At 33.5% G+C, this 21283-nt stretch overlaps 1 protein-coding gene across 9 annotated transcripts in view; it reads left to right on the top strand.

Annotated features, from left to right (window-relative positions):
- The window catches only part of MIPOL1 (mirror-image polydactyly 1), a 353484-nt gene that overhangs the window by 265811 nt on the left and 66390 nt on the right, over window positions 1-21283 (top strand). For all 9 annotated transcript variants that reach the window (XM_027572040.2, XM_027572042.2, XM_027572043.2 and 6 more), the window contains one exon: window positions 7036-7266. In XM_027572040.2, coding sequence (XP_027427841.2) covers window positions 7036-7266 — 231 coding nt within the window. The remainder of the gene's footprint in view (window positions 1-7035; window positions 7267-21283) is intronic.

The following is a 21283-nucleotide window of genomic DNA, read 5'->3' as shown; positions in this document are numbered from 1 at the left end:
AGTTCCATTTGGCTAGAATAAAAAATTTTGATAGAGCGGGTAGGACGAAGTCTGAAAAGAAAAGTAGAATAGAATTTTGGAGCACCTTGAATATCAGACTAAAACTTGGGACATCAACCTAGAATTCTGTATCCCATGAAGTTATCCTTCTAAAGTAAAGGAGAAATAAAGACGTTCTCAGATAAACAAAAACTGAGGGAATTTGTCACCAGTACACCTGTCTTGCAGGAAATGTTAAAAGAAGTTCTTCAGAGAGAAGGCAAATCACAGGTCAGAAATTCAGATCAAATTAATTGATGCAGTAAACCAGGAAGTAAATACAGACACTATCCTCTCAGAAAATGTACACTTAGGACAAGGTAGCACAGATTTCTGCCTTTCATACTTGCTTTGTCTTTACTTATTTTAATTCAGTAAAACAAGCCAAACCTGCTTCCTTTTTTTTTTCAGAATGATTTAAGTATGTTATCAGTAAATGATAAAGGTCAGAAAAACTAGTTTATCTCCCAATTCATGAAAAACCTGTAGAAACAGGCAGTTGTTTTTCATCAAAGTGTTTATAAAATGTCTGAGTATTGTATAAAATATCATACAAAGTTAATTAGAGATAAATTATTTCTTTTAAGAATTACACATGGACAAATGCCCATTCTTTACCAGGTATTGTGCTAAATATTTTCACATAGCTAGATCACCTCATTTTGTTCTCATATGAACTCCGTGAGATTTTTCTCATTGTTCTTGAGTTGATGAAATTAATAGAGGGGTAAAGTATCTTCCTAAGGTCATACAGAGTGAATGACAGGACTGATATTTGAATTTACTTCTTCAAAGTCCAAAGCCAAAATCTTTGCATGTACACCAAGTTTGGCATTTTTGACACATTTGACTGTCCTCTGCAATGGAGGACGCTCAGCAGCATCTCTGGCCTCTACCCACTAAATGCTAGTAGTCCTCCCCTCCTCGAGTTATGACAACCAGAAATGTCTCCAGATGTTGCAAATATCCCCTGAGGGACAAAATTTCTCCTAGGTAATAACTGTTGGTTTATACTGTGGTACCTCACCTCTAAATTTTTAATTTGAACATATTTATCCAATTAAAGCAACATATATAAAACACTTGATTGATTGAGCAATTACTGTAAATAAATGAAGCATGAGCAGAAGAATAAGTGCATGCTGTAGGATGATGACTAAAGTGACTCATGAGGGACTTAAGTTAATACCTGATCATGGAGACAAAAGAGGAAGCCAGGGAAAGTAGCTTCAACACCACTTGGTATAAATGGAAAAGTACTAGTTGCAAGAATAAGCTGAATCCATGTGTGACATTACAGTTGAGAGAAAGAGAGTTCAGCAAGGAGGAAAGCAGATAAGCTGAGGAGAACATAAATATCTGCAAGCAAAACATAAAAGTAGGTCATAAGCTTGATAATTCCAAGAAAGTTTAAGCTGAGGCAGTTCAGAGAGTCAGGGACTAGGAAAATAGTCAGGACCACGGACTTGAGGGAATTGATACCCAGACAGAAACCACTCCAGAAAGGAAATCTGTTACATGCTACTTACTAGTACAGGGCCCATCAAAGAGTATTTTCTACCCCAGCCTGCTGTTGGACTTAACGTGGTGAGCAGCATAAGAGGCAATGTACAGTCTCATTTGATATGGATTTAGAATTATGATATGAAAGATTACCAAGTAAAAATATTTTCAGTCTCACTTTCTATAATAACAAAAATTAAATAAAAGGATTACATAATTTGAAAACTAAGAGTGAATGGAAACCTTGCGTATGATATTACGTTATTAATTTCATGATAAACCTAAATAATTACCATTCTTTGTCAATACTGTGTGAACCACAGGCTTTGGACCTTCTGAGAGTGATTTAATGACTCTTTTCTGCTATTGTTTTATCATTTATTCTTACTATAACTTCAAATATTTTCCAATGCAACGCCATTTAAGACGAATAAATTGTAACACTGCTGCCATGCAAAAAATGCATCTGAAAATCAGTAACTTTGAAAAGAGGTTAAATGTGATTTGACTCTATGAAGAAAGCTAAACAAGGTGGCCCTAGGGAAGAGGACTGTCAAGGAAAAAACAGCACTAAAACAAAAATATGCTATAAATGGTATTGATTTATATATGCTAGGAATCTATCCCTTCTGCTTCATCTTTATTCTGATAAGAAAGTGTCCTTAGAAATATAAGCATTTTGATTTATTGAAGTTATTAAGGAATGTATCCCCATTTTTTTATTTTCAAATATTTTATTAATGGTCACATTTATAAATGTATTACTTGTATGCAGCATGTGCTTATTTAAGTTTTGTGGCAAAATGGTACCACAAAAGACAAACTTTAACCTATGGGTAGTGGAGTTCAGGTCTCAGTACATGTCAAGGAAGAAACTCCATCACTCACTTATAGGTCCTCTCTCATGTTTGCAAACTGAATTATTAAAGTTCAAAGTCTTAAGATGTACAAGTACTTTTCATATATTTAGATTGGGCAATTTTTGTTTGCTGAATAATTACTAGAAATATCGCAATCATTATTATTTATATATCTAAACTAAGTTATAGCTAATCCCTCAGTATTATACATTCTAAAACCATATTTATATTTAAATATTATGTAACATATTTTTTCAATTAATTTTTTATTGTGAGCGCTGTGAATTGTGCAAGACTGTTGAATCACAGATCTGTACCTCTGAAGCAAATAATGCAATATATGTTAAGAAAAAAAAAAAAGATAGCAGGAGGGGAAGAATGAAGGGGGGAAATCAGAGGGGGAGATGAACCATGAGAGACGACGGACTCTGAGAAACAAACTGAGGGTTCTAGAGGGGAGGGGGGTGGGGGGATGGGTTAGCCTGGTGATGGGTATTAGCGAGGGCACGGTTCTGCGTGGAGCGCTGGGTGTTATGCACAAACAATGAATCATGGAACACTACATCAAAAGCTAATGATGTAATGTATGATGATTAACATAACAATAAAAAATTAATTGTATCCCCATTTTTAAAAATTGCCCTTTGTAAATAGAGTGTTAATATGGTGGAATTGGGAAGTAGATCACAAAATGAAACTGAAAAAAAAACTACAAATTATTATAAGTTCTAAGAAGAAAAAGAGTAGGATCATTGAGACAGAATAACAAAGAAGGAACACCAAAATTTAGATTGAAGAGTCATAAAAGGTGTATCTGAGTACACCTTTCTCAGTATTCATGCTGAGACCAAATGAATAAATAGAAGTTTGTCAGGGAGAGGGGAGAAGGACATTACAAACAAATACCTCAAGCAGGAAAAAGCCTGATGTACTTGAGAAACAATGTCTGGCTAGAAGATGAGGAGGCAGAGAGAACAGATGATACAGGACTCCATGGCTCATGGCCCCTTGGAGGAGTGTTTCACGTTTCAGCTCAGGGAGAAAGACTGTGGATTGAGATTCTGGTTCTGTTAGATATGTGGGATTAATTAAATTACTTCCCTCTGTTTGCTTCAATTTCGTCATCTGTAAAAAAACTAATATTGATAGGACTTCTCTCATAGGTTGTTGTGAGGTTTAGTGAGTTAAAATAGGCAATTTGTTATTATTCTTAGAGATTTATTCTGAGTGCAATGAGATGCCACTGCAGGATTTTAAGTGACATTATCTAATTTATTGTTTTAAAACATCATTCCAGCTGCTGCTTCTGTTTGAGGAAGTCTTGATGGAGATTTAAAGGTTTCCAAGGCATTTTGAACAATGAGTATCTTTTTGAGCTTGAGAGTTAAGGATCCCAGTCACAGGTCCAGCTGAGAGAAAAATGAGATAAAAATTTGAAAAAAAATTTAAGAATCAAAGACTAGGAAGTGATGAATGATTAGAGAATTAAATTGGGATACCATGGTTTTAATAAAGATGATATTTTAAAAACTGAATCATTGATTCTTAATATTTAATTGGCTAGAGTATACTGCATAGTGTTATGGACATCATAGGCAAATGCAGAATTCCCAAACGAAGCTGCCCACTGTTAACTTTAAATGAGACCATACACATAAGGATAAAATATAAAGGCTAAGATATTTTTTCAATAGGACACAAAAAACACTGCCATTAAAAAAGCAATGATTAATTGGACTTCATTCAAATTAAGAACTTAAATTCATCAAAAAGCAATATTAAGAGAATGAAATTGCACTGCACCTCTGTTAGAATGGGTATAGTTTACCAGTAGGGAGAATACTCTAAAGGAGAATGTAGAGCAATTGCAACTCCCATATATTGCTGGTGAGAGTGTAAATTGGTAGGACCACTTTGGGAAACTCGGTGCAGCATCTACTTAATCTGAACATACGTACACCCTATAGAGCAATTCTTACTTCAGAAAGGAGTACTTATGTCAATTATATCTCAATAAAGGGGGGGGGAATGAGTACTTAGGTCCCTCAAAAGATAATGTACAAGAATATTAATAGCAACAATAGTGGAATGATTAAATAAATTGTGGTATATTTATATAACAGATAAAAAACAGTGAACTATATGCAACAGTAGGACGAATCTCATAAGCCTTATTAAGTAAAATAAGCCAGACCAAAAGTTCAAAAACAGACAATACTAATCTTTTTTTTTTTTTTAAAGATTATATTTACTTATTTGACAAAGAGAGACACAGCGAGAGAGGGAACACAAGCAGGGGGAGTGGGAGAGGGAGAAGCAGGCTTTCCGCAGAGTGGAGAGCCCGATGCGGGACTTGATCCCAGGATGCTGGGATCATGACCGGAGCCGAAGGCAGACGCTTAACGACTGAGCCACCCAGGAGCCCCCAGACAATACTAATCTTTTTTTTTTAATTTTTTATTGTTATGTTAATCACCATATATTACATAATTTGTTTTGGTGTACTGTTCCATGATTCATTGTTTGTTCATAACACCCAGTGCTCCATGCAGAATGTGCCCTCCTCAATACCCATCACCAGGCTAACCCATCCCCCCACCCTCCTCCCCTCCAGAACCCTCAGTTTGTTTTTCAGAGTCCATCATCTCTCCTGGTTCGTCTCCCCCTCTGACTTACTCCCCTTCATTCTTCCTCAGACAATACTAATCTTAATAGAGGTTGAATAAGTGATTACTTTGGGAAAGGGGAATTAACTGGAAGGGAACAGAGGGGAATCTTCTGGGTTTATTACATATTTTCTTTACATTTTGTCAAGCTGAATACTTTGGATTTGTGCACTCTGTGTAATTTAAAATATAATTTACAATTAAAATGTAAGTAATAATCTTTTAAGTGTAAAGAACATAAAGAGACTTGTCTTTTTAAAGGTTTTTTGTTTTGTTTTTCATTTCTTTCTTTCTTGGATCTTTCAAGTAGCCAAAGAGGGTGGATTGAAGGAAACGAACATGGAATAAGAGGAATCAGAAAGTGTGAAAGAACATAGAAAGAACAGGAAAATGGGCAGGAGGTGGGAGCCTTTAGGCGTATGGACTGGTAGAAAGAACTAAAAATGAAAGAAGGGGGTCGCCTGGGTGGCTCAGTCGGTTAACGGTCTGCCTTCAGCTCAGGTCATGATCCCAGGATCCTGGGATCAAGCCCCACAGCAGGGAGCCCACTTCTCCCTCTCCCTCTGCCTGCCTGCCTGTCTGCCTACTTGGTGATCTCTCTCTCTCTCTCTCTCTCTCTGTCAAATAAATAAATAAAATCTTTAAAAAAATAAAAATAAAAATGAAAGAAGGGTTAGATAAACAGCAAGGTGAAAACCATAAAGAAGGATACTTCTTTGCACTCTACAAATATGGCGCAACACCATTCTTATTTTTATGTAGTAATCAGTTGACCACAGTTTAGTAGCAGTCTTTCTTCTTAAGAACTAATTTGAATCTTGAAATGATTTCTTTTGGTATGCTGACTGTCCCCGTTTCATGTCCTTCTTATTTCTGTGTGACACCTTCTACAAAGTGAGCATATTGGAGAGATCTATAGGTTACTTAAACAAAAAGAAGAAATGTATAATTACTTTGGTTTAAACAGTTTTAAATAAAGTATCAGACTAGATATTCGGCCAGTGCTAAAGTTCCCTGACTAGCTTTTTGAAGCTTTCAGAATTATATTACTTTCTTTCACATCATTAATCTGTATTATATAGTTAGGTTGTTCTACTTCCAAGTCTCCCATCGACATTTCTTTTGTATGCATATACTGAAATGATTTTATTTAATAAAAAAAGAACATCTCCTGTGTGGATTTTAAATTTCCCTTATTAAATATTTATATTTTCAAAATGTCTTTATTTAATTGAGTGAGGTGCTTGGTGCCATTTCAAAATAACCTCAGGTGGTAGGTGTAATGACATATCAAAGATTTGACCTTTAGCATTTTAGGGTTCTATTTGTCTGCATTTTCTTCTGCATTCATTTAGTCTTAATTTATATGCTATTTCTCTGTATGACTTAATGAGTGGGTATATTTGGCATGAGACTCATTAACAAAAAGAAAAGATCTGAATACATATTATTTCTTTGCAGTCAAACTAGTGATTTTAACTTCATTTATATCTGTGTATGGAGTGATCGGTTATTCGTACAGCCCTCATTCATTAAGTGCTCAGCTGAAGAAACCCTGGATCTACTAAACGGATGCCCATTCTCTTACTTCTCACTTCTTTGCAGTCAGCTTATTATATTCTTTTATTTACCTAGAGATGCTTTATTTTCCAATTCTCAGCTATGCCTTTTAAAGAAAATTGAATGTAATATTTATACTGATGTAATTATATTAACATCTTGCAGCATCTTGTATGCTTTGGTAACATCAACAATCGTTTGGGTAGCTTTCAGCCTAGAAGCAGAGAAATAGAATAATTATCAAGAATAATATTGTGATATAAAAATTATTTTTATTTACCCATTTAAGTATGTCTTAATTGATTTTTAAAAATGGGTATTTCTTATTGAGATTTTTGTTAAATATATTATTGGTCAGGAAGACTACATATTTATGTTTCAATTATTTATTTTTATGTTTTTCTCAGTTTACACAAATCTTTATCCCAAGAAGAAAATCTGAAGGATCAGTTTAACCATACCCTTAGTACTTATGAAGAAGCTTTAAAAAATAGAGAGAACATTGTTTCCATCACTCAACAACAGAATGAGGAACTGTCTACCCAACTGCAGCAAGCTCTGACAGATCGAGCAAACATGGAATTAGAGCTTCAGCATGCCATGGAGTCCTCCCAAGCGGCCAATGACAAAGTGCAGAAGTAAGTAAAATGATCTTGCATGATTTCAAAAGCATGAAAAAAAACAAAACAAGAACACTTTTTTTGCAACTAAATAATAGATTATCTATTAGTCATGCTGTTAATGGTTTAAGACAAAAGTAGATTGAGCCAAATGAACTTTTTTAGATTCCCTCTCATACCCATAGTTGGGGTCAAAAAGTCATTCACTTGGGAATCATGGTTACTATTGAGGGCAAACCACTTTTATTTAATAACTGATCTTCATTAGTTCCTGGAGGCCATACTATTAAAATCCTTTCACAGGTAATAGGTAAAGTTATTGGCAAGGGGGAGAGGCAGTCAAGTAATCAATTTTACTCATTTAGCTTTGTGATAATCCTGCTTGAGTTGAGATCATCTGTGACTTTGTAATCTGAGACCTCTAGGCACAAAAAATAGTTACAGTGGAATTAATTTTCATGTGTTGTTCTTCTGAAGTATTTAGGACAGCTTTTCACGGTGCATAATTACATTTGTTTATTTTTGATGATCTTTGCATATTTGTTAAATTTTAAATAAAGCTACAATATCAATCAGTCCTTATGATAGCTAGCAAAATGTTAATATAGGACATATCATATGAAGAAGTCACTTGTTAATTTAAGGGACTTGAACACTGTAGCAGAATTTCCTAAGGCAGCTTTAATGGAATGGAACTTGTCATTTTAACTGATCCCATCTTTATGTATTGTTAACAGCATTTTGTCATTCACACACTTAATTGCCTTCAATTCCTAAGACATACCTTTTTCCTTAATTTTTTTCAGTCTCACAGTATGAAGTAGTGCTAACTTCAAATTTTCTTACTTCATACAACTTTTTATTTGAAAATAAATCATCTCAACCATTTCCCCAGTGTCCCTGAAATTATGTTTTGAATGGTAGCCTAAGGTCAGGTAAATCTGTAGTTAAGAACCATTTTAAAACAGATTAGGAATTATGCATATTAAAATCTTTACATAATCAGCGTACCTTGAAATTTATGATTTATGGTACGTATTCTGTTTTTTGTAGGTTTAAAGATTAGGTTTATGTTCAGTCAGAAATTATATCCAGTTATTCACAATGTACATTAACATTCTAAAAACACTAAGATACATAGGTAGATCTCATTTCATTGTAAATTACAAATCAGTAACTTTTGATAGTCAGGATATGTTAGCTGTATTTGTTTAAAGTCTACAGATAATTACAAATATCAAAGTTTTCTTTACATGTATTTCTTTAATTTTATATACATGACTAAAATTCCCTAAAACAGTGTTTCCCAGCGACCAATTAAATTTCCATAAAATCTTTGGAAATGTTGTCAATCTTTTATTTTTTAGATCTCATCAACTATTATTATTTTGTAAAAAATAATTTAAAAAAAACTTTGTATTGATACAGAAATATATCAGTATTGAAGTAGAAATATTATCATCTCAGATAATGCTTTAAGTTGAATAAGATTAAGCTTTTGGAAAAACTATAGTCTTATTCTTCACATTTAACCATGGACAGATCAAAAGGTTTTAATGGAATAACACCAATCAATGGACAGAGTTTAAGTAAAACAGTTATGTCATTTAAATGTTAAATTTAAATGTTGAATCTTTTATTCTGATTTCCAGCAATAAGCCCTAGATGAAATACGATGAGGCTTTCCTGTTCATATTCAATCCACTATATTTTTAATTGCCCTTAATTGGGCAGTGTACCTTCACTGCAGTTAATGTGGGCATCAACTTCTTATTGCATTTAAGAGGATAGCCTTCCAGGAAACCAGCTTAAAAGGCTTTGTTAGATGGTATTTGTATTCTCCATATCATCTGAAATTACTGTTATTAGCAATTATTTCTGAAGGTCCTTTGTAAATATGTCAGTATTCCAGGCAGTAATTACAATGTGAACTAAAAAGGTACACATTTCCCCTTTTCCTTTCACAACGAAATTTCTTGAATAACTGATCTATATTCAGTATCTAATTTTTCAATTCCATTTACCCCTGTGCTATTCAGTACACTCTGGCTAGCTTTTATACTGAAATGTTCTTTTTAAGATTACCAGTAATTTCCTAACTATTAATTAGTGGCCCATTTTTAATTATATTTTTATTATAAAATTAACATATGATCATGGTAAACAATAAGTAAGATGCTCCCATATATTCGGTAATATAGCATAGTGGTTTAAAAGCTCAGGATCTGGATTCAAAATGCATAGCTATGTGAACTTGTACATTTTATTTTAAAACACTGTGCTGATGCAGATAATAATATATGGATAATAATACTCCCACCTCATAATGTTGTAAGAATTAGATGAGATAAACATGTAATGCCTTTAGAACAGTGCATGTTGCATTGTCCCTCCTTCTCTTGCCATTTCACTCCACACTCTGATATCCCATTCTTCAGAAGAGCTCTATCTTTTCAAGACTAAATACCTTTACATATGTGGGTTCCTCTGCTTGGAGCCTTTTACCGTTTTCCCCCGTGAAAAACTTACTCATCCTCTGAGATTCAGTGCAGCAGAGAGGATGGAGGCAGGCTTTGGAGTCAAGTCAGACAGACCTGTTTTTCAAACCCTACTTACTTACTACCTGTGAGATTTGGGGCAAATTACTTAGCCTCTGGAAGCGAAAGTTCCTCAGTTGAAAAATTCAGACAGTATTACTGCTTTCACAGGCAGGTTTGATATGAGTAATAAACTGGATACCATGTAAGATACCTAGTTCAGTGCCAGTTACTTTATTATCAGCGTGTTATAAATTATATTATTAGTATAATCATACTCATCAAACTAGCAAGACTAGTTCAAGTATCTCTTCTCTACAAAGTCTTCTTCAACTTTCCGGAAAGTTAAATATCATTCTCTTCTCTGTGTTTTCATAGTATGTTTGTTAAAAATTCCTCCCCTGAAAATAAAGCCCTCACCATTTTCCTGTCTCCTGTCTCAGTAATGGTCTTCAGCAGTTTCAGCACCATCCTTATTCCCTCACTCTTTCTTACTTTTCACATTCGCTTTGCTGTCAGTCTCTGTTTTCTGTGCTGCCTATCATCTGATTCCCTCTATTCCATCCTCACTTGTTAATTGCATTATTTCAGGCCCTCATCATCCTCCATCTAGACTATTGAAATAATCATAGAACTAGTTTATCTGCCTCTAGATCTCAAGTGTCTCGAGTGTGTCAGGTGTGTCGCTGCCACGAGTTAATTTTTCTAAAACTGAAATCAGGTTATATTACTTCCCTACTTAAAATCTTTCAGGGGCCCTTCATCCCCTACACACTAAAGCATAAACGACTTAGCAGGGTAAATGAGGCCTTTCACCTTTCTGGCCTTCTCCCATTTTCTGGTATCATTTCCTCCACGACCCCAACCACAATATCTCTACACAAGCTATTTCTTCTTCTTAAAGCATATTCCTCCCTTCTAGTACCTAGCCAAATATTTGTTACTCCTTAAAGTCCAGTCTTAACATTACCTCTGTGATGTTTCTTTATTTTTTTATTTTTTTCATAGTACTTAGTCCATTATCTTTGTTAGAAGTCTTAATCATCTAGGTGTTACAGTTGCTTTGTTTATCTGTTTCCTATCTACTACACTCCCTACAAAATTACCCATCACTGAGCATTTCCAAGACTTGGATGGTGTTCTCTTCATCTTTATATCCACATGTCCTCCAAATATTCACATAGATGCCTGCTATAAAGTAGGTACTCTGTAAACACTTATGAACAAATGAACTAAAACAACTTAATAGGTTGATGGGATGACAGAATAAAGTAAAAGCAGGTCAGGTCAGGAATATACAGGAAAATTTCAAATGTGCTCTGATCTACTTTAGGGCCTAGATAAAAAAAGTTTTATCCCAACCCAGTACCCAATTTTAGTAGAAGAGTTTCATAGAAAAGTATGACTTTTGTGGCTAGTCCTGCCTGCCTCCCTCACTGGCACCACCACTCCTATGGTATCTGACATTTTAGTGGACTTTTAACCCTTGTTTTATGCACCAGCTTCCATCAAGTTTAATTACATTTAAAAGATCTGAAATCTTCAGTAATAGTGGAGAGAGAGCATATACTATTTCTAATAATTATAGAATTTTAAATTTATATTTTATTTTATTTTATTTTAGAGTCAAATGAATTTCTTAAAATTTTTTAAATATAGGAGTATTCCTGAAAAGGAAGGTGGTGCAGAATTACCATCCATAAGCTAGCCAATATGTATAGGCAGAAACAACGATAGGGGAAAGTATAAAGAATGCCAGACCTCATTGCCCAAAAATTGCTTCTTGGCCCATGTGTCATAAAGCCTAAAATTTCACGAGTAGAAATCCATTCCCTTGGTTTAAGCAAGGTTGAGGTACTTCTCTTTTAAAAATGTGTATGTTTGTGGAAGGAGAACACACTGTCATTTAGGTTTTAGGTTGCTCTTGCTGACCCTGGATGCACTTAGTTTGGTGAGCTATGTGGAAGTAGAGGGGACCAAAGAGCAGGTTAAGAGCTTAGGAACTTTATAAGAGAAACTTCTCTTAATGATTCTGCCAAGGACCATCCATAATCCTTGTTTATTAAAGAGAAAACTGACACACAAATCCATTAAGTGATATTTTTATCATCACAAGAGATTTAAAACTCTGTTGTTCTTTATGCTATATTTTATTTCCCATCTTTCTATCTATAGATATGGTTCTTGTGGCCCAGAACAACAGTTTTCTAAAGGATCTTAAAAATATATTTGACTATACTTAACATACCTAAGCTACACATAATTACTTAAAAGTATTTACAACCAGGCTTATAGGGTTAGAAGATCTCAGAAGCTTCTAGATTTTACAGTAAAGTAACTTTTGTCACATAATCATCTTTACTATGGGCCCGATTTACACTGATATGATTCAAATCCCTCATAAACCATGACTATATAATAAGTAGATCAGACAAAAAGATACAGGACAAAAATTCTGAACTTTTAAACATTTTTTCAAGAAAGAATGTATCACTATCTAAAATGTTCTTTCTTTTCATACTGTAAAAAAAATAAGTTACTTAAAATTTACATGTGTTCTAATTTCTAATTGCATAATTAAAATATCAAAGATTAGCATAAAACATTTCCTTTTAAAATATAGGGCATCCTGAGCTTTTGAGTGGTATTGACAGGGAAAAAAAGAAGGAAATGTAAGCTAACAAAAAGTCTTTCCTGCCTCTTGATCAAATACTGATTTCTATGAAGAAGTTGAGGTCATAAAGAAATTGTGAATTCTCAGCCTGGTTTCCCTGCTGATGAGTAAGGACTGTCTGTAGTTCCCTTCGAGGTGTCAGGGGAATCGCCATAGTGTCACACAAGGGTTCTTAGCGTAGAGCAAACATACTTTCCACAAACTCAGCTGCTTAATCTGTTTGCAGGTTGAATTATAAAACAGGGTAGATGACTCTGAGTGCTGGGAAGGGGAACAGAACATTTCCACAGTTTCTAGGTTAAAAAAAACAAAAACAAAAAACCTGCCTTCTTTTCATCAAAGGACATCACTAAACTTTTTAGTTTTGTTGCTGGCTCCAGAGTTTGATTTTAACCATAATGAAAACTAATTGTGGTAAAATATCCTTACATAGTTTAATACAAAAGGTGTTATAATTATATTGTCTTTTCACTAAAATTATTCTGCTTCTTGCCAATTTTACCTGTGATTTTTTTTTTTAAATAAATTCTTGGACTATAAGTAGCAAGGCAATGGTACACATGTCTGAACACTTTATGAATGTTGATTGAATCAAAGAACAAGTTTCATAAATTCTCAACTCAGCATAAGGTTTAAATCATTATTTAATATAAAGTTGAAAATTGATTTTTATTAGCATTATTAATAAATTGGAGGCTTTAAAACTTCTGGAAATTGCTCTTCAAAATTTATTTTATGTCTGAGATTTAAAAGCTCTGTGAAATAATGATACATACCTCAACACATAATGAGTCAAATAATTTATTTGTGATAGTTTATGTACGAATATACTTCCCAATCAGCTCTGGAAGGCGCCTTCCAAATCTAGATCCAATTAGATATTGTCATTTTTATGTGGAAGATGGATTCAGATGACTCCTAAGCAATCATTGTAAGATGTACAGAATCTAACATGCTTAATTTTTATTCTTGAGCACTTGATATGCTTTTTAAGAATTTAATATTCTGGATTTGTAAATCATTACACATGTTTTTAAATTAAATACATATTTAACTTATGAAATACAAGTCTTATTCACTATCAAATAAGTATGTATTTTATAAAAAATTTGATTCCATTATATATTTGTATAGTGGATCACCTTTCTCATCCACTGAGTACATAAAGATTTCTTTAAAGCTAATTTTATTATTTATATATAAATGTAAATATATATATATATATATACACAGATACCTATCACATTTGATAGATATGAATTATATTAATTTCTTTATAAAAACTAGAGAGTTGGGCTTACACCTTTATCTTTAGGGAATGTCTCACTTTGACACAGAAAAGAAACATAGTGTTAATTTCTATGGCATTCCTCTCTACTAGGGAAGGATTAATGTAGGATTATTGAAATTGAAGCCTAACCCAAAACTTGAGAAATTCTAAAGGATGCAGGCTAAAGAAGAAAAGAAATTGTCTAAACCTAAGAATCTGCACTTTCTCTGATAAGTTTCCTTATATAGTTAACTTTATGGAATGAATCCTAAAGAGCATGAAAGTAGGGACTAAAAAGTTAAATTACAACACAGCCGCTTACATTTGATCTGCTTCTTCACTTCAGAACCTATCTTCAAATAGGTGATCTAGAGTTGAGCTAATATAAATTTCTGCCTACTAAGATAGATAAAATATGTTTCAAATGAGTACAATGGAAAGGAATGAAAGAAAAAGAACAAAAAAGTAAAATATGGGAGAGATCCATGCTGTTTCAGTTTAAGACCAAATAAAATGCAGGAATTTTTGTTGTTTTTCATTAATCCCAATATTACAGTAATTAAAAGAGATAATGTCCCTGTTATTTTAGGGGAATTATAGGATCCACTTAATAATGATCATATACACTTTTTAACCAGAACTTGACAGGTTTAAAAAAAAAAAAAAAAACTACAGGAGTTCTTATGCTCCAGAAACATTCAAATGTGATTTTCACACATTTATATGAAATGTAAGTTCCTCAGAGTGGCCATATGCTAGGACAAGCATCCTTTTCCTTGGTTCTGTCCCACCTCCAGGGAAGGCCTTCTTGCTGTTTAACCCTGGACCGGCTACAGAGCCCCCAGGTACTTCTATGGACAGGAGGACTCATTCATCCATCTTACCTGAGGATAGTTTTAGAAACTATAAAAAACAAGATACATAAAGTGATTTTAAGTTTCTTACTTAATAGCACTACAACCAGTGTACTTTAGAAAACTTTTGTAGTAATAAAGGGAAAAGGGAAGCTATTGTAAAAATTTGATTTTAAGAAATTTTCATTATTCCTGCTTGGATGTTGCCCAGCCTCATTATGCTTGACAGCTCACTCAGAACTTCCTCCTTTGCTTTCCCTGTTCTTAAACACATAGAAAATTTAATATATATGATGCATTTATCTATTAATACAGAAAGGTCTACATTTTTATATAAATCGAGGTCTGGTTTTCTTTTAATAACTCCTCAGTATACTCATCTAAAATTTGATATATAGTTCCTTACTAGGTACAGCTTTTATTACCAAAATGTAATTAGAAAAAAACTAAATTGTACCCAAGAATAAGTAGACCAATTTTACTTGGATTCTAACCTTCCGTGTTTAATTATTTCTCCCCACTAAGTCAGGATTTGCCCATGTGCACATTTGGCCCTCGAAAAATACAGAATAAAAGAATCTTTCAGGGCACCTGGGTGTCTCGGTCAGTTAAGAGTCCGACTCTTGATCTCAGCTCAGGTCTTGATCTCAGGGTCGTGAATTCAGGCGCCATGTTGGGCTCCGCGGTGGGTGTGAAGCCTATTTAAAAAAAAAGAAAGAAAGAAAGAATCTTTTGCTTATTTCAGTGTAGCTTTAGCTGGCAGTAAAATCATAAACATTGTCTATACATAAACTTTATTCTTGATCATTTATAGTTAAAAAGAAAAATACCATCCTATAACAATATAGTATGTAGTAGCAGCTGAAGTGATCTTCTTTCTTCTTCATATTATTATATATTCTTAGGCAACTCAACAAATAGTTTTTTTTTCTTTAGTTCTTAACCTGAATATAAAAAAAAAAAGAGTTCCACTACTATCAATTACTTTGTCAGGTGTTTCTGTATAAAGACTGATTAAAAGTGAAAAATAAGGCTCTAGAAATTACATAGTGAACAGTATTTTGGAACTTAATAAACTTAATTTTAATTTTTTAATTTTTTGGCATTTATACCATTCAAACTAATAGTCCTTGGGACATCATCATCATTTGACTTCTTCTTTTGCTGCATATAGCAGTATCCTGAAAGCATATGAAAGCATATATTATTTCTCTTTATGCTACCATTTGCCATTTGACAAGCTACATAATGGTAAAATCTTGAAACATCTTCTTCCTTAAATTAATTTGCCTTCTGAGCTATGTATATTTCACATCAGTCTTCCAAGAAGTTCTCTACTACTGACTGGAGGGTCTAATCTTTCCCAGAGTGGTGGGAGTAGCACAGTTCAAGAACAAGAATGAATCTCTGTATAATCACACCACAATGTGAGGTGACCCTAAGACAGAGAACTGACCAGATACACATATGGGTTTTAGGAAGACTTTCTGATGCTCTTTTTTAACACAGCTGTGAGAAGAATGTGGCTAAGACCCAGTAGTCATTCTTGAGTAGAGCTGGCAAAGGAAACCATGAGGAGAAGAGAATTTAACACATGGGTGTAAGAGAGCATGGCTTCATTGATGCGATCTGAGGGGAATGCCTAATGACTGGAAGAATCAAACTTGGCAATGAAAACACAAAGCTCTTTTCATCAATTCAAACTCAGGCTCTAAAGCTGCAGATGGTCACCTCCAGCCTTGTCTATTCAGTGTGAGGTTTTATAAAATGGCACTTTGGTGAATACTAATAGATCAAAACAAAGATTTAATAACGTAAAGATGTGGTGTTCATTTTTAAATGAGTATACAGGTCAATGTCTCAGAAAAGGATAAAAAGAGTACCTTTTATATGTGGGTCTAAAGTCTTTTTGTTATTTTTCAACTTCAAAAATAAATGACATCTTTAACATACAGATTGTGTTTTATGGAAAAGAATTTACATTATGAAAAAGAGACCAAAATCAGGGTTTATATTTCAGTTACTGATTTCATTGCTTCTGTTTGAGAATTCTCAATTTATAATGTCTGTTAAGGTCATCCTTTAATTTTCCTTGACGCTCACTTGATAGGATAAATATATATTATCATTTTCAAGGATGAATCAATCTAATTAAAATTTAGGCCAAAATATTTTATACTTGAAATAGAACTTTTTTCCCTATCCTTTCAGAGAATGCTAAGAGACATTGTTTAGTACAAAGGGAGCCTTTGAACTTTAATGCAGTCTTGAAATTACATTTTTGCTACTTTGTATTTGATTTTCTACAATTTTACAAATTCCAAATAATTGTTTATAAATGAAAAGTTAATTCACTGTATTCTAACTTTTTACTGCTTACATAACTGAATCTTACTTTGAATTAAAATATGGTATATTTTTCCAGAATAAATTACGTTATTAGACATGATTGGCACTTTATAGTTTGTAAAATTCTTGAGCTAAACCCCCCCAAAATTAAGCTTTACTATCCAAAATAAGCTTAACATATGAATTTCAATAACTCATTAATAGCTTTCATATTTCTACTACTTGTGAAGTAAATATAACCAGTAAGTCTGTATGCCTAATACTTCTTATCTAATAAGTGACATTAATATATAATAAATTAAAGCACTAGAATTGAATGTTAAAGGGGAGGCAACTTAGTATCTAGTAGAGATACCAGTGAACTAACAGGACCCTTGATTGTCATTAACTGAGTATGTAGAAGTCATTAAATTGTGTTTCTTCTCAGTGTCCTCATCTGGAAGGTAGAACTGATACACTTGCCCTGTACTTCAAAACATGGCTGTGAGGATCAAATAAGATGCATGTGCATGAAAGTATTTTGAAAAGTACAATGTGCTCTATAAATGTAAGCCATTGACTAAAGAGTATCTTATAATACATGTTATAAAGAAAAAATTATAATCACCTTTTGGGAACTAGAAATAGTGAGAAAAATAATAAATTTTAGCCTCAGAGACATAAAATAAATACCATGTAACTTTGGAAAAAGAGATTCTTCACAAAGATCTTGGAAACTGGAAGTAAAAAGGATTCTATGCATTCTCATACATTACTGGTAAGAATGCAAAATGGTAAAACCCCTGTGGAGGAGAATTTTATAATATCTAACAAAATTACACATGCACTTACACTTGGACTAAGGAAAATTGCCTCTAGGAATCCATCCTGAAGATATACCTCCATGAATATGAAGCAACATAGGAATTACAGGATTGGTTTTTTGTTTGTTTTTTAAAGATTTATTTAATTACTTGAGTGAGAGAGAGAGAGACACTACGAGCAGGTGGGGCAGAGAGAGGAGAGAAAATCTCAAGCAGACTCCATGCTGAGTGAGGAGCCAGATGCAGGACTTGATTCCAGGACCCTGAGATTGCGACCTGAGCTGAAACCAATAGTTGAAGCTCAACCAACTGAGCCATCCAAGTGCCCCTATAGGATTGCTTTTATTTATTTATTTAAAAAGGTTTTATTTATTTGAGAGAGAGACAAAGATAGCAACAGAGAGCACGAGTGAGATGAGCTGGGAGGAGAGGGAGAAGCAGGCTCACCACTGAGCAGGGAGCCCAATGCGGGACCCCGATCCCAGGACCCTGGATCATGACCTGAGCCGAAGGCAGACGCTTAACCAACTGAGCCACCCAGGCACCCCCAGGATTGTTTTTAATAGCAAACAGAAGCAATCCAAATAGGAGAGTAGTTGAATAAACTATGACATATTCACATAATGGAATACAATGCAAATGTGAAAAAGAGAGAGAGAGAGAGATGGAAGGTCTATAAACTGATATTGAGTGATTTCAGGACATATTCCTAACTGAAAAAAAAGATCAAGTACTTATAATATCCTACCTTTTATGGGAAAAATAGGCATAAAAGGGATAGGAAGGGTAAACCCACAACTAATGAATTACTAGCCTTTGGAGGTAGATGGGAAAGAGATAGCTCCTAGGTCTGGAGAAGGGAAAGTACAGTGAGTCTAGAGTATCTTTTCATACCAGAAAGCAAGTACTCAAAGACTAACAGGGTCATGTGAAAGGACACAGAAGCCAGCATGGAAAGGTTCCCACTGACCAAATTTGGCCAAATTTTATCAGTATTAGAGTAGATACCAATTCTTTACTTAAATTTTGATATTTTGTTTATCAAGAAATTTTTGTGTTAACTTTGATTTTTTAAAAATATTGATTGAAATTATTTATTTTGATTACTGAGGTTTTTTTGTACCGCCTTAAATTTTTCACCTGAATTGAGTGCTCCATTCATCTCACCCCAGTTCTAGCCCTGAATACTCTATAAAAGGTGAAAAAGACACTGCTGGAAGAAAAAAGAAAACACTCCTGGTTTACCGTTATTCAAAAAATAATAATGAAAACTTACTAAGTTACCCTAGCTTATATGATTTCTACTGACTGGTGTTTCGTATTCAGAAATGGTAGTACTATAATAGAGCTGAACAGCTGTGGTTCTTCCACCCTATGGAATTTCACCAGGTTTTTCATTGTATACTATCCAGAGTGTCTACCATTGTCTGAATTTCTGTTTCTTATGTCATGGTCATTACCTGCACCACTTCTGTCAATTGTTGCTTTGTCTTTATTTTGATCATCTGTGTAGATCAGTCATCGTATCTATCAACAGTAGGGTGGTCCTGATTGCATTCTAGACCCAAAATGTTGATTTCCATTTGAGAATGTATGGTTTTTATGAATCAAACATAAATCAGGTAGAGAATATTACTGTGACGATGCTAGCTTAGTAAGTTGAATATTACTTTTACTTTGTAGGCCCTTGGCTTAGTCTGAAGTTTGAAGGTGCATTGAATATTATCTCCACTAGTCTCCCAAAGGATGTTGCCAGTCTTTTGAATTAAACTTGAATAAGGTTGATTTGTATTCCCTGTTAATCAAAATTTGAAATGTTGACATTAGAAAATTTCATTCAGTGCTAATTATATATGACTTTTATGAAAGTTAGGAAGGAAAGAATCCTACATTTTAAAGTTTAGTATCAGCCTAAAGCCCTATGAAAACAATAGTGAGTAGCTTAATAAGCCATCTTAATAAGATACCTTAATAAAACTAACCAGTTATTCTAGCTTGCTGCGTTTCACTTGGCAGTATGAATATCAGTGACTCGCTTCATCATTAATTGAAACTTTTCTGGGTTTAAAATGATGAGAAAACCCTGCAGTGTTACAGCAGTGTTTCCCAGCCTTTCTTGACTCTTGAATCCCTTTGGTAGTAGTACATATTCTCTAAGTAGAATTGTGAGCATCCCTTTGGTTGATATAAGAAAAAGAAGTTAATTTGCATTGATTTATAATTTTATTTAAGTACAATCTTTAATATTCATAATATGTAACACCACATGGTATTTGACTTACTTCAACCATATGAGAAAGAGCATAATAAATTATACCAAAATTTTATTTTGGTATATTGTTTGGTTTAGGGACAAAATGCATATTAAAAAGTAGATTAAAATTTAGTAATATTAAATAACTGCTTGTGAGATGATATTTGGAATTCTTAACATTCTACCTTTAAAAGGAAATAATAGAAGCATCCATTTGCTGGAATATTTCCACAAATAACACATTACAGATATTTTGATCTTTACTTCCATATAAGTAAAGACTAATTAAGTTTAATTATCATTCCAAAATTTTTTGTTCTTAACTTTGTGTTCTTTAAGTAACACCTACTAAATAAGGTGATATGAGTAGTTTGATCAAAGGAACACAATTTAGAGAGCTGGTGAAGAGAATCTTGAGGTAAATTTACAGATTTATGCCCCACATTAATTTGTGTTTCAACATCAGTGTACTTTCTCCTTCCTCTAAGCATTCAGTGGTCCATTACAGGTGGAAATTAAACTATTTACAACTGAGAAAAAAAAAAATAGGGTCAAAACAACATGTTGACCAGCTATGCTCAACTGAGGGATTAAATCGTGAACATGCTATGCTGATCTTTGCTTAACCTCCACCTTGCTCATTCATATGCACTCACAAGTTATCAAAGTAATCCACTTTAAAAGGCAAAATAAAATAACATAAAAGGCAAAATGCTTAATAATGATTTTATATTTTGACTTCAAAAATAGAACTCAGTACAGACATTACCACCTTTGACTACATGATCTCCTATGAATTTTTAAATTACAAAAGGAAAAAATGATGCTTTAGAGAATTTCATTATATAGTTTTGCACACCTTTTTTACTCTTGTCAATTTTAACACACTTTATATTGCTTAAAAAACATTTATTTTCTCAAAAAATATATTTTAAAATACTTTCATTATTTGTTAACCAACCCCCCAACACATATAAAGTCAAATAAATTACCTGAATTAGTTAAATTAAGATATAAATTATTGAAAGAAAAGAATTGCTTGCTGGAAAAGGTGTGTATTGGAGCATACTAAATAAATGTTAGTGGTTTCTTTACATATCTTCAAATAGAATATTTTTCAAAAAGAAATTTAATAGTTCATTATAGAATAATTAACTGTATACTTTTAAAAATAAAGTAAATGTTTTTCGCATCATGAGCAAAGTATACAACTCTAAGACCTGATTTGCTTGTGTTAGTGGACTTGCTAATATTAGTCTTTGCTAGTCCAGCTTATACCGTTTATCTTTCCTAT

The sequence above is a fragment of the Zalophus californianus genome, chromosome 6, assembly GCF_009762305.2.
Source record: "Zalophus californianus isolate mZalCal1 chromosome 6, mZalCal1.pri.v2, whole genome shotgun sequence".
In the NCBI taxonomy this organism is placed as follows: Eukaryota; Metazoa; Chordata; class Mammalia; order Carnivora; family Otariidae; genus Zalophus; species Zalophus californianus.
The sequence above is the reverse complement of the archived record's forward strand: the minus strand, read 5'-3'. Positions and strand labels throughout refer to the sequence as shown.